At 35.0% G+C, this 14,537-nt stretch overlaps 1 protein-coding gene across 1 annotated transcript in view; it reads right to left on the bottom strand.

Moving 5' to 3' along the window:
* EPRS1 (glutamyl-prolyl-tRNA synthetase 1) overlaps positions 1-14,537 on the bottom strand; it is a 65,231-nt gene that overhangs the window by 7,032 nt on the left and 43,662 nt on the right. The window contains exons 19-28 of the mRNA XM_069459754.1: positions 10,792-11,025; positions 9,487-9,752; positions 7,282-7,333; positions 6,581-6,790; positions 6,178-6,250; positions 4,325-4,404; positions 4,002-4,103; positions 2,965-3,120; positions 2,277-2,474; positions 1,614-1,787 (exon numbers count right to left, since the gene is read on the bottom strand). Coding sequence (XP_069315855.1) covers positions 1,614-1,787; positions 2,277-2,474; positions 2,965-3,120; positions 4,002-4,103; positions 4,325-4,404; positions 6,178-6,250; positions 6,581-6,790; positions 7,282-7,333; positions 9,487-9,752; positions 10,792-11,025 — 1,545 coding nt within the window. The remainder of the gene's footprint in view (positions 1-1,613; positions 1,788-2,276; positions 2,475-2,964; positions 3,121-4,001; positions 4,104-4,324; positions 4,405-6,177; positions 6,251-6,580; positions 6,791-7,281; positions 7,334-9,486; positions 9,753-10,791; positions 11,026-14,537) is intronic.

Raw genomic sequence — 14,537 nt, 5'->3', positions numbered from 1 at the left:
TAGTACAGAAACCTATTCCAATAAGGCGGCATAAACCTAAGGAAAAAAAAATCTACTGCTGGTGTTACTCTGATCTAAGGAAGCTCTTAATGGAGAAACCTAAGAGGGTAGTTGTCTAGATCAGCATTCTCAACTTTTCTCACAAAGTAGCACACACAGAATTATATTTGTATGGTACATGGGGATAAACAGAGAAGGCTTCGTGAAGCTAAAGCCTCCCAAGCCACTAAGGGGATCAGCACCTTGACACATTCTTGACTCAGTCATAGTATAGTGGTGTTCTCTGGCTTGGAAGCCCTTAATCTGGATACTCCAGCTTTTGCATGCATTAGAATCACCTGGAGGGACTGTTAAAGCAGACTGCTGGGCTCCACCTCCAGAGTTTTTTATTAGAGTGGGCTGGGGATGGGACCTGACGATTTGTATTTCTAACAAGTTCTCAAGGGATGCTGACATTGCTGGACCTGGACTACACTTTGAGAGCCACTCCCCTATACTCTTTGGTTTTTTTAAGGAGTGAGTATGGTTGACTTTTTAAATTCAGCTAATAGCAGGGAATAAGTTTCTCCTTTAACATTTGGTACACCAGATAAACAGAAACTGGTTTAGAGAAGCTGCAAACTGGTATCACAAACAGCTATTTCTAAGTAAGCAAAAAAGTTTACAATTAAAGGGGAAATTATACAGAGAAAGTCTTCATTAAAGATAGGAGAGCACATTAAAGAGCAAGTATATTACATAAAAGGGAAGCAGCATGAACATAATTACTATTCTTCAGCACAAAAGATTTACCTCAGGGGCCATTTAAAACAAGTAAGATGATAAATATTAGCAACTCCAGGAACTCTAAGTGTATCAATACTGAATAATCCCAGTATTGCTGAGCTTCCATACTTGAAAGCTTGGAGCTGCAATCTCAATTCTCTTGTCTCATTTCCTATAATGTGAGTTTATATATTTTTGACTCTTAATTTCTACATCCAGTAAGATTCCCTATTTCAGTGTTTAAGAAAAAAATGTTAAATCCCAGAAGTTTATAAAATGGAATTAAGAGCATAGATCATCTATTAATGACAATGTGCAACAGATGAAATTTACATTAAAAACAATACACCAGAATTTAGGCTGGCTTTGTATATACAAAATAAAAATCAATAAACTGCTACGGAACAATGTGGTGTGAAAACTTAAGTATCAAATAGTCTCAGATGTTTTACTATTACCTATAACAATGACAGCCAGGTTGTGCCACTATTCTGATGGCCTTACTGTTTAAATGACTTATTTGTTATATGAATTCCTGGCATAAACATTTTAGTATACTAGCCACATGAGGTTTATTAATCATAAACAAGGGCTTCAAGATCATTTTTATTCTAACATAATAAAAATAAGCTTCCACTAAAATAATTGTAAATGTTAGGTATCGATATTACAAAGCTATGAACTGTCAGTGCTCAACACTTAGTTTGAGTGAAGAACAACTTAATACAACTATCTAAATAGAGAAAAGTAATGAAAAAGTCTTAAGTTTTATAAAAACTTGTAAAATAGGGGAAATCTAAATTCAAATTGGGAGCGTGGAGGGTAAAAGATACAACTAAGGAATTTACCTTGAGCTCCCAGTGATTGAATTTCCAACCTGGAGAATAGTTCTCTCGCAAATCAGCTCTAACTCGAATGTTAACATTGAGTAGCCGCCTTCGATAATCATTGCATTTTGCAATCAGCGCTTCTTTGTCTTCCTCAGAAAGTGCATTTGTTATGCCACAAGGAATAACCACCACCTAGAATCCAGCACGATGTCCCAAATTTATACAAAGAAACAACATACAGAAGTAATGAGGTCCTATAACTACATAATATGCAGGAGTCAAAACCTACTAGTGACTGTAAATCTTAACGTAGATCAGCTTGTGTGATTGCTAATTTATACATAATGTCTACAAATTACCTGCATATCACTTATCCATGCTAAATGCATTTTCATTTGACCTACTATACTTCATTTCACCTATTATAAGTCACTTCAAAAAATGATTTCTAAAAAAGTTTTATATTAATAGCAGGTTTAAAAATTAACAGTAAGAAACAATAAATAATGCAAATGATACACATAGTTACACAATACTGGGGTACAGACTGTACTCTATGTTGTTTTTATTATCAGAGAAATCTACCTGAATGATATTCAGAAAATCACCCTTTCAAATTTGCTTTAGTAAATACGGCTTGTATTTTGTAAAATAAACGATAAACAGAAATATTTTTCTTACCTGAACACAGGCTACACGGGGTGGTAATACTAACCCCATGTTGTCCCCATGAACCATGGTCATAACACCAATAGTTCGAGTTGTCAGGCCCCAGGAGTTTTGAAAGGCAAATTGTTTCTCTCCTGGTGTCTTTGGATCTTCAAAAATGATTTCAAACATTTTGGAAAAATTCTGCCCTAAATGATGTGATGTTCCTCCCTAAAAGAAAGAAAGAAATATAACCTTTAATTTTAATAACCTATTATGCCTTTGAAAATGATTACTATAAGATCACATGCTTTAAAATGGCACTAAACCTGTTTTGTCTCCCTTCTTACATTAAATACGGTTTTACAATATAAGCATAACTGATAGAACAAGAGACTAAAATTAGTAAAAAAAAAAACAAAAAAACAAAAGTACTATTGTCAAATGTTTTGCTCTGGGCAGACCCTTTCATAGGAGTAACTTTAACTATAAGGGTTAAAAAGGAATTCATACTTTGTTAATTCAGGATACATGTCATGACTTAACAGACCTTGGCGATTTAGAGAAATGGGACTTGCTTGAAATTGTAATATGGTCTAGAAAGCACATGAAATACTTATTTTTTAAAAGAGACTACTTTTCTGATGACAGAAGAAATTACTGGATCTGCCCATGGACTGTGCGTACATTCACCTATAAATCTTACACAGTAGTCTGATACCTGAATAGCCCTTCCACTAGCAGATATAAATGCTTCTACTGTAGTTGTATAGTCTCCTCCTGCAAATTTCTCTTTTTCAGTTTTTCTTCCTTTCACAACAGGAATTGCCAGGAGTTCTTCATATATTTGAGCATATAAGTCAAGTATCTGCAAGACCTGCAACAACATTTTAAATGTAAATGTGTTCAAATTTAGGGTATATTTATTCATTACACATCTGTAAAACTACACTATTTAAAACTTACTGTGTTGGGAAAAGCACTTCAAACAATAAAAACCTTTTTTTATGAAAAGGTTAATGCAGCCAGTGTGAATTTATTAAGATATTCAACAAGGCAGTATGAAAAGTTGAATAACTTTTTTTTTTTTTTTTTTGAGACAGAGTCTCGCTCTGTTGCCCGGGCTAGAGTGAGTGCCGTGGCGTCAGCCTAGCTCACAGCACCCTCAAACTCCTGGGCTCAAGCGATCCTACTGCCTCAGCCTCCTGAGTAGCTGGGACTACAGGCATGCACCACCATGCCCAGCTAATTTTTTTTTCTATGTATATTTTTAGTTGGCCAGATAATTTCTTTCTATTTTTAGTAGAGACGGGGGTCTCGCTCTTGCTCAGGCTGGTCTCGAACTCCTGACCTTGAGCAATCCACCCGCCTCGGCCTCCAGAGTGCTAGGATTACAGGCGTGAGCCACCGTGCCCAGCCTGAATAACTTTTTAAAATGTATATAAATTTAGAATGTAAGAGAAAATAAATACTTATTAAAAGTATACATTAATCAAGGTGAAAAAAAATCTCCTGGAAAGTAATTAATTTGTATAACATTTTCCACACATTAAAGTCCAAAAATTATTTTCACCTGAAAGTTTAAAATAGTACATTTCACTTACTGAAACATTTCAAGAAGCAGATTCTTAAGCCTATGTACATTTGAATTAATTTGATTTTTCTTTTAACAGGTGTTACATACACTTTAAGTAATAAAATAGCAGAGCCTAAACAAAGAAATGGAACATAGTGAATATGGATGACAACTTCTTATACCTCTTCTGCTGCTTCTTCAGCAGTAGCAAAAGCACTGTGCCCTTCCTGCCAGAGGAATTCACGAGTACGCAGGAAAGGCTGAGGGTGCTTGAACTCCCAACGCTGGAAGAAGAAAGAATACAATTTGGTCATTATAGAGAACTTTTCAATTTCTATTAACAATTTTCCACGGTAAGTAATCAAAAATTATAATTGGGATCCAAAATACTTCAAAAATGCTTCCACACTCCCAATCCTTTGAAAAGAAAACGTGTACTTTAAAAAAACAAAAGAAAAACAAACCAGAATAATAATGAAAGAACCTAAGAGGGGTGTGTACCTACCACCACATTGCACCACTGGTTGAGCCTGATGGGCAGGTCTCTGTGTGACTGCACCCACTTTGCAAACGCAGGATACATGACTGAAAGACACAGGAAAATAGAGGGAGTTAGTCATTTAAGGTTTTATTTCTTCTTTAAGTCTGGTAAGAGTTAAACCAGCAGCATAATTAATAGGAATTAAATATGTTTGTGTAAATGTTTCCAATGTTTGTAATGGTTAAGTGAATGGTGTTATCTGTTTCATAAAGTATATTACTCAAGGATATAAATCTACCAAACTTGATCATTATGTATGTGTGTGTGTGTGTGTGTGTGTGTATATATATATATATATGTATATATTTTTTGAGACAGGGTCTCACTCTGTTGCCTGGGCTAGAGTGCAGTGGCATCATCATAGCTCAATGCAACCTCAAACTCCTGGGCTCAAGTGATCCGCCTGCCTCAGCCTCCCAAAGTGCTAGGATTACACATGTGAGCCACTGCATCCGGCCCATAGTTTACATTCTTCACACGAGATTTACATTTACCATTTAATTTACTTTGACTGCTTTTCACATTTTTATTTGTTTTTAAAAACACTAGTATATCCCATGTTCCATCTTAAGTTCTTTGCATTCATTATTGTGTTCAATTCTCACATCTAACCCATAAAGTAGATGTCATAATCTCAATTTTAAAGATGTGGAAGCTGAGCTTATAGAAGTTAAACAATTTGCGGAATCCAGCACAGGTATCTATTAGACCAGAATGTAAATTAGATCTATCTGATGCATCAACCCAGAGTATGAAAGCTCTTGCCATAAATTGCTAAGTGAAGGTGCCTGTCTTAGAATAGCCTGCTCGTGATCCATATAATTAGTGAACCAAAACAAAACTCTGTCAATATAGTCTGAGAAAGCAAGCTGGTATCATAATTTCAATAATGTATTATGCAAGAATATCACTAGAAGTATCTAAAAGAGAGCAAACAATCCTTAACTCTACAGATGAGTGATCACTTTGAAAGACATTATCAAAACCAAAGGCTCAAAAATTCCATTGGCATTCCCATTTACTATGTGTAATTTTAGGAAAATCATTTAATCTTTCAGAGACTTTTCTTTACCTGTTAAACAGAAATAACAATAACTGCCCCACCTTCCTCACTACACTGTTTTAAGAATAATACAAGATCCAGCCTGAGCAAGAGCGAGACCCCGTCTCTACTAAAAATAGAAAGAAATTATATGGACAACTAAAAATATATATAGAAAAAATTAGCCGGGCATGGTGGCGCATGCCTGTAGTCCCAGCTACTCAGGAGGCTGAGGCAGTAGGATTGCTTAAGCCCAGGAGTTTGAGGTTGCTGTGAGCTAGGCTGACGCCATGGCACTCACTCTAGCCCGGTCTCAAAAAAAAAAAAAAAAGAATAATACAAGATAACGTAAATGAAAGTACTTAGCAACCTATAAAAACCCTACACGAAGGCAAATCTAAGTGTATTATTAAAATGACAAAATTTGAAAATAAATATGGCATAAAAGCATTAGTGTTTGCAATTTTACAATCAATTCTAAGAATAAAAATTATTACAAGAAATTCCTCGAAAAGCTCTAAAAAAAGGACAGCACAAAGTAAAAAATGAGTGTTTAAAAAAACCCTATATCAAATGATAGAGTTCTGCGATGAACACTGTACAAAGAATAAAATTCTAGACAACTTAAATTTGCCTTCAATCTTTATCAACATTCATTAAACTTTATATTGCCAACAAGGACTATAAATATCACAAAACCAGGTTGAGACTCAACTCTAGAAGCAATCCCTAAGGTTCAGTGAGCTTTCTCCTGCACTCCAAGGCCCATTCTCACCTGTTTCACTAGTAGGACGAATGGCAATTGGTTCTGCCAACTCTGTTTTGCCAGATCTTGTAACCCAAGCAACCTAGTAAGATAAAATCATTTTTCACAAATTTTTTTTCAACAGCATTGTAGAGCAACAGTACAAATGCAAATTTTCTCTATTTCAATTTTTGCTACATCAATTAAGGCAAGTTAAAGTAATTGCTGCTGTTCACTGTGAGGAAAGGTATGGACCTATTGACCTAAATATCATGAAAAAGTCAGTCAGTTAATTAATGTGACAAATACAATTTGCCATAGAGGTAGAAATATAACTTTTTAACAAAAACAGCTTTACTTTTCTCTAAATTGATTGTTATACACTATTGAAAACATCCTTTTGAGTTTATGAAGAAAACTCCGAACTACCTACCTCAGGGGCAAAGTCAGCAACGTGAGTCTTCTCTTTCTCTAATGCACCTTGAGACACAAATATGGGGAAATAGCAGTTTTCAACACCAAGTTTCTTGATCTCAGCATCAAAAAAGTCCTTGATGGCTTCCCAAATGGAAAAGGCCCAGGGACGAAGAATGTAGCAGCCACTTACGTCATGGTATTCAATCATTTCTGACTTTGTGATGACCTTTTTAAAAGAAAAATAAAGTCTTTAAAGCCTAAATTGAACCAAAATTCTAGCACAAGTGGCAAGAGTATGAGAACCAAAATTCAAATCTGGAGGCTTCCACTATCAATACGTTCTCTTAACATGGAAAGTCATAATGGAAGTAAAACAGACCTTACCATACTGAGAACCAACACATAACAGGGCTCCAAACTCCTAAGAAGACTTGAATTCCAATCTTGTCTCTGCTATTTGCTATTTGTGTGAGTTTGGACTAATCCCTTCACCTCACCATTTAAAAAAGAATCAAATAATGACTATCTCGTGGGGCTACTTTTCAATTCAATACTTTATTGCTATGCTCTGAAAACTGCCACATGTTAAATGACTGTTCTCTGTATTAAAGGTATTATACATTATTACTATTAACTTTGTGTCTAGACTTTAGAATCTAAACGTAAATCAGTCCTACAGAAATTTAAAACATAAAAATCAACTGAATGCATACTCACTTGAGAATACCAATCAGCAAGATTTTCTTCTTTTTTTGCCTCAAGACCCAACCTGCAGATGTGAAAAATAAAATATAAATCCCTTTAATTCAACAATGGCTTTTAGGATAAATGAAACTAAACCTCTAAAGTTTAAAATAGATTAGTTTTTCTTTAGTATGGGTTATTTCTATATTCTTCTATATTCATTCCCAAAATAATGTTTTTAACCTATAAAATAGGTGAGTTAACTCTTAAAAGGAGGTGAGATATCCACAAAAAAACTAGGAAAGCCAAATGTAACAAAAACTATGATTTTTAATGAAGATATCTCTTTTACAAAGTTCTTTTTAAGATAATGTATTTGTAATAGAGACACAGCCTATTCACATATATTCTCCCACTAAAAAAGAAGATTCTTTTGCCAGGTAAAATTACAGTTATTAAGATCAGCATTTCACTGAAATTAACACCTAAAAAAAACAATGGCTATAAACACACATATGCATATGTGTATACATGTATTTACATGTGTACGTTAGCTATATACATACACATGTATATGCTACAAGTTTTTCCTTTAACTATAGTAAAAGTTGAAGAGATGCTTGTAAAATAATCTGGATCTGCAATAAAAAACTATTGTGGACAATAATCCTTTTCCTGAAACATCAACAATTATTCAGGGAACTGTGGTCTCATGATCCACAAAGAAAGATCTACTCATTAGTTGTGTTTTATAAAAGATAACACCTTTTTAGAGTTTAGAAATAAAGCTTTATGGGCTTAAAATTTTAATGTATTTGCATTTGTATTCTCTGTTGTTTCACTTTGACACATTTCAACAAAATGTCTATGTGAAACCTGGCATTTTCACAAGCAATCAGAAAGTAAAAGGTTGAAGTTCTACCCTCTCTTCCACTATTCTATAAATCTGACCGTCCAGTCAATGGGCATAAGGAAAAGTAACTGTTGCATTCTTTTATTTAAGGAGACATCGTGTGTATGAAATAAGAAATAAGAGGCAGCAGAATTTGAAATTCAGCTAAACAAATCTAAAACCAAAGTATCTCAATAACAGCTTTTCTTCTTATTAAGCCATTAAAGGAAACCAATCGCAAAGTTCACTCTAATTTTGGGATGGGGACTACAGACGGGGAAATTACAAACATGTCACTTAAAGATGTGGATATGTTCTGAGAAATGCACCATTAGGCAATTTTGTTGTTGTGCAAATATCATAAAGTATACTTACACAAACTAGAGAGTATGTATATTTCTTCATATGGAAAACCAAATGTCTCGGCACCATTACTGATTATCAATCACTTCCCCTACTTGATCTGTAATGTCATTATCAAGTGCCATATATCAGGTCTTTAAACCAGCTTTGTTTTATGTTTAAACTATCAATTTAAAAAGCCTATTGAGAATGAAGTTCTCTTTTAGTATTTGTAAGAGATTTTCATTTGAAAAAATCTGTTTTCAAGGTGCAAAACAATGTGTGTAATTAGGCTACGAATTGTGTTAAAAGGGAAGGGGAAAATATTTATACATATTTGTATTTATTTATATAATCAAAAATCTCTCAACAAATACAGAAGCAACTGGTAATGGTGGTTACCAATTCATTATGGTGATAGGGGAAAACCAGAAAGATGGGAAACAAGCCTAAGAACTAACTTCTTATATTCTGAGATTCTTGAACCAAACGAATGTGCTAGCCATTTAAAAATTAAATAAATTAAAAGCTAACAAATGCTATCTGCTGACATTGGAGCTTTAGTATTCTCTGACTTAATATGATAATCAAATTAATCGAAATTTGTGGGCCAGGAGCGGTGGTTCATGCCTGTAATCCTAGCACTCTGGGAGGCTAAGGGGGTGGGAGGACGCTTGAGGTCAGGAGTTCCAGACCAGCCTGAGCAAGAGTGAGACCCCATTTCTACCAAAAATAGAAAAATTAGCCGGGTGTGGTGGCTATTGCCTGTAGCCACAGCTACTAGGGAGGCTGAAGCAGGAGATTCGCTTGAGCCCGGGAGCTTGAGGTTGCTATGAGCTAGGCTGACACCATAGCACTCTAGCCCAGGTGACAGAGCGAGACTCCATCTCAAAAAATAAATAAATAAATAAATAAATAAAAATTTGTTTTTAAAAAATCGATTTCACAGTTGAATTCACTCAAAACTGTGCTTTACTTCAAATAACACTTCTATGTTTTATTACCTGGTCTGTTTCTTAGGCCCTTGCCCTTCTCCTGCTCCACCCGATGACGGCAACCCGCTTCCTTGGTTTTTAGAAGAGTCTTTCTTTTGGCCATCATTTTGTTTCTGAGGCTTATTCTGCTTTTCAGATTTATTTTCTTTTTCTTTCTTCTTCTTATCCTTGTCCTCAGCTCCAGTGGCAGACACAGGCTTATATTCTACCCCTGTCAGAGACTTGTACTGTGCCTTCAGCTGAAGGAGTTCTTGGACAGCTGTATCTACTTGATCCTTCGGTTGGACAAAGGAGAAAAAGGGAAGATGGTAATTAATTAGAATTACTGCCTAAGCACACTTAAACAAATACAATTTCCAAAGCTTTAAAAGCAGGTTTACAAACACAACTAAAGGCAGAGGGGTAAGAGGTAAGGAATTCAGAGTATTAAACACACTAATTACTGAAAATAAATAAAAGAATATCACAAACGGATAGAACTGCGCAAAAGAGTAGAAAACAGTACAGTCTATAACTGTACTGTCCAAACAGTAGTCACAAGCCCGATGTGGGTATTTAAATTTAATTTAAAATAAATAAAATTAAAAATTCATTTCCTTAGTTACCACAGCCACATTGAAGTGTTCAACAGCCACAGGTGGCTAATAACTACTGTATTAGACAATATTATTATAGAACATTTCCATTACTGCTGAAAGTTCTATTAGAGAGCAGTTATATAACATATTCCATGGGCATCTACGTTAAGAGCCATCATATAAGTTGAACATTTCACAATTATAAAGATGACAATAATCACATTCTATATTTGTAAGTTAAACTTCAAAAGCCTATGATGACTCACTGTCTTCCACTCATATGAATCTGTACAAAAATAATCCTACTCCAATAAAGACAGTAGAATTAGCACAAACTACACCAGAGCTCAAAATAAAACCTACTATCTGAGACTGATAGAGCTTTAGAAGAATAAATCAAAAACAAGTTAAGTATTAAGGGCCTACAAGGAGCTAGGCACTATGCTAGGGTCTAGGTCCCTATTGGATCTTACAGATTAGAAAGAAACAAACAATGTAATATAGAGTGTTTAAGTATTATGTCAGGGAAGGGCAGTGTCATATGAAAACATTCAGTCAAGTCTAGTTGGGGGATGAAAAGATCAACAAAGGCTTCTCTAACAGGCAAGATAAGAGAGTTGAGAACTGAAACATGAGTAGAAGCTACCCAGATTTGATGGGACAGAAAGTGTTCCAGGCAAAGAAAACAGGCTGAAGTGTAAAAAACAACAACACACAAACAAAATACCACACTAACCTTAGAGGCTTTTTCAGCTTTAAGTTTCCGAACTACTTCTCCTTGAGAAGCTACTTTGTCAAAAAGTACTTTGGCTTCTGGTGTTTCTGGATCAGCAGGCTCAGAGTTTCTCGTTGGACTTGAATCTGAACTTTGAGATAATGGAGGCTGACCAGGTATGTACTCCTTCCCAGTTTTTTCTTTATACTGAGCTTTCAGGGACAGTAAGCATTCTACAGCTTCATTTATTTTAGCCTGAGAGAAAAGAGAAAAAGAGACAAAGTTAAAACTTTCTGAAATTCCTGTACATTTCAATGTCATTTAAAAATCTTCAATTATGAGCAAAGTATTCCTGCAAATAAGTTAATCATGGAGAAACCCATGTTAAATCATCAGCCTAAAACAAGAGATAAAGCTAAAGAAAAATTAAAAATATAAGTTATATATACTCTCCCATACACACGCCATAAAAATAAAAAACACCCATAGACATACACCACTATAACTTTCCATTTTATATAAAGTAAACAAACAAATTATAGAACATCCAAGTAAACTGTCAGTGTCAAGCACTGGGTCTGTAAATAGTGAAATCAGAATTTACAAAATCAGAGTAAAGATCAGATCAATGACTCTGCCTACACAAACCTTATTTTTTCCAACCGGCTAAAGAGACATTTAATGCAACATTGAAAAAAATAAAGTTTGGGCCCAACTTCAGAGAGTTACATCACTCTTTTAAAACTTTACAATGAAATGAGAAAGCATGCTGAAGTTTTTAATTAGACACTCAGCCATCTATTTCAACCTCTAATACTCTGACATAATCATAATGACAAATAATTGTACACTCGGCACAAATGAGACGCTTGTGACCCTACAGCAGAGAAGGACAGAACACAGGGAAAGGACTCAAGCTGGATGCCTCACCTGAAATGGTGGTACCATCTACCCACAAACCAGTGTACCACCGGGAACCTCTAGGTATCAATCAAAATAAAGGGAAAAAGTGCTTCCAAATTGCCCTATGCAATTTTTACTGCCACATTCTAACTGTGCTCCACATAGGTAAGTGAAACTCAACAGAAGGCAGGAAGAATACTCAAAGGGGGGGTCAGAGGAATCCAGAAAAGCACCGGTACACCTTTAAAAAAAATCATTCTATGAGACAGCAAATCATGTTTCCTTGTCTAACTAATTTATAACAGAATGTTTTCCTGCTTGCTGACTTAGTCTGTCATACCAAACCCACACAAAGGGAGTAAAATTAAGAGAAAATGTACAAAAGGAAGAAGAAGGTAGGTTGTCTGATTTGTACTCCTGAAGTGTCTCCTGTTCGTATTTTTTTTAGAACTAAAAGAATTTTCATAACAGAATCCACCTTATCCTAAGAAAAAGGGCAAAGTTAACCGGACATACAAGAATCAAGAAAAAGAGAAATTTCCATCAGTTAACAGAAAATGGAAAAAAGTTAAGGGACTTCCTTGCAACCATTTCTAGAAAAAGGCCAATTTGAAAGAAGTTCCATTTCACACTAAAAGCATTCACTAGCATTTGAAATCAAATACACTTTTCACACAGAAAAAACCCTTGTTTGGCAAGATTACAATTTGAAATATTATAAAGGAGAAAATTAAGGTGGGCAAACTACTTCATTATTGAATGCTATACTCTGAGAAGAATTATATATACATGTACTTTGCCCCGCCCCCCGCCCCGGGACATGGAATATTCTAGATATTAAGTAATTTATTCAGGTTATTTTTCCAGAAACAGTAAAATTATACTAATCACCATTATGCAATTTTTTCTGATGCTTTATAAGGTTCCTAAAGATTCTTGAGAAAATTAGAATTTTGAATATGAAAAGTAATCATTATCATTTTATGGTATATTTACCCTGTGCCAGATACTACAATAGTGCTTTACATGAATTATCTTATTTAACTCTCAAAACAACTCTTATCCTTATTTTACAGAAGTAAAGCTTAGAAAGATTAAGTTCCTTGCCCAAAGTCACATAGTAAGTGTCAAAGGTAGTATTTGAATCTAGGGTTTATTCCAGAGGCTGTGATCTTGATCACTATAGTTTGTGTAGCATAATAGAAGGTATGAGACAATGATCTAAATGTACATTTTAACCCTACTAACATGTCACAAAAACTGCTTTTCAAAAGAGATCTTCAGCCTTACTCTGGATCCATCTCTTACAATATATAATGCAGAACTGAAGGATGGGGGAAAAATAATCTCTTTAGTATTCCAGTTTTCTGGATTAAAAGACATACATATATAGAAATTGGAGGGTATACTATTTTGTACAATATTGTACAAAAGCAGAAGCTTAAAAGAGTGCTTGTTGGTAGACTTTAAGTCCTTAATGAACAAAGACTGTTTTAAACTTACCTAACATATGCCAACACAAACATGAAAAGTTTTCAATAAATAACTGCTAATGTAGATCAATGAGAAGAAAAACAGCCTACACAAAAGACTTCATTCAGTTAAGGTTTAAGGTGAGAATCTGAAGTAAGTAAAAGTGATGCTAAAATTATGACTGAAAATTGGGAGGTCAAAAAATGGAGAAAATGGAGAACTCACCTAGTTACATTTAGAATGAAAAGTACTCAAACAGCTATTTTTGCAGCAGCCACTAGATGGAAACATTTCTCCACAGGGAGAGAATGGAACTTTCATAAAAAGAAAAACCAAGAACTTTATCAATGTGAAATGGTAAGAACAGAACCTTTCAAAACGGCTTGTGCATCTCAATTCTAAATGAAAACGCTTTCTTCAAAAAATATTTCTTTCAAACTTTATTTTTTCCTACTCCATTACTGGTCACTCAGTACCTTTCTTTGCTCCTTACTAGCATATCTGAGAGAACCACGCCTGCACATCAGTAATGACAATTCCCTAAAACAGAGGTTCTCACTTGGTGGGGGGGGAGATGAATGAACAGTAATCAGAACAGGAAATCCTTCCAAATGAGGGAGGGGGAGTGCTGAACTTGTATTATATGGTTTTAAAAGTCTGCTAGAAGATTTAGTGAACCAAGAGTTCACAAGTTCTCAAAGAAGGGCATTTTAAAGAAATAATCAACTGACCAGAAATCTGTACTTAGCTTAAACACCTAAACCTGTATAAAATAGCCCAATTACTGAATCCTCACTCTGGGAGCCAATATGGCACAGGGCAGAGCCCAGAGTCACACCTAGGTTAGAATACCTGCTCTGCTGCTTATCAACTGTGTTATCTGGTTCATTTACCTAAATCACACTTATCTACTACTCTTCTCTGACACAAATCAATTAATACAAATTTCTCAGATTTTGCTATAAGATTCCTAAGCTGAAGCAAGTCTTGTGAAGTGTCTTGAACCACTATCTGCTGTAAGATGGATTTATACTTGTTCAGATCAAAAGCAAGTTTGTATTAAGTACCAGATACAGAAATGGCAGGAACCCACAGCATACAAATTCCAAACAAGAATCTGAAAACACATCAGGGAAAGGATGAATTTGTTTCTTTTTATCTTTTCCCCCTGCAACTTTTATTTTTTGGCCTGAGAAATCTTTCTTTGTTTACTGGGCACAGCAATGTATTTCCTTTCCTGACAACTTGTGATTTCGGTTTTAAAAACAAAAACATTGGTGTAAAACATAGAAGAGCAAAGTTTGGCAAAATACTTTGGATGAATTATTGGAGGTAATAAAATATAAGGTGCTATAAATTAAAATGCTGCAACTGTTAGCTGGGCACGGTGG

Source organism: Eulemur rufifrons, chromosome 27 (genome assembly GCF_041146395.1).
Source record: "Eulemur rufifrons isolate Redbay chromosome 27, OSU_ERuf_1, whole genome shotgun sequence".
In the NCBI taxonomy this organism is placed as follows: domain Eukaryota; kingdom Metazoa; phylum Chordata; class Mammalia; order Primates; family Lemuridae; genus Eulemur; species Eulemur rufifrons.
The sequence above is the reverse complement of the archived record's forward strand: the minus strand, read 5'-3'. Positions and strand labels throughout refer to the sequence as shown.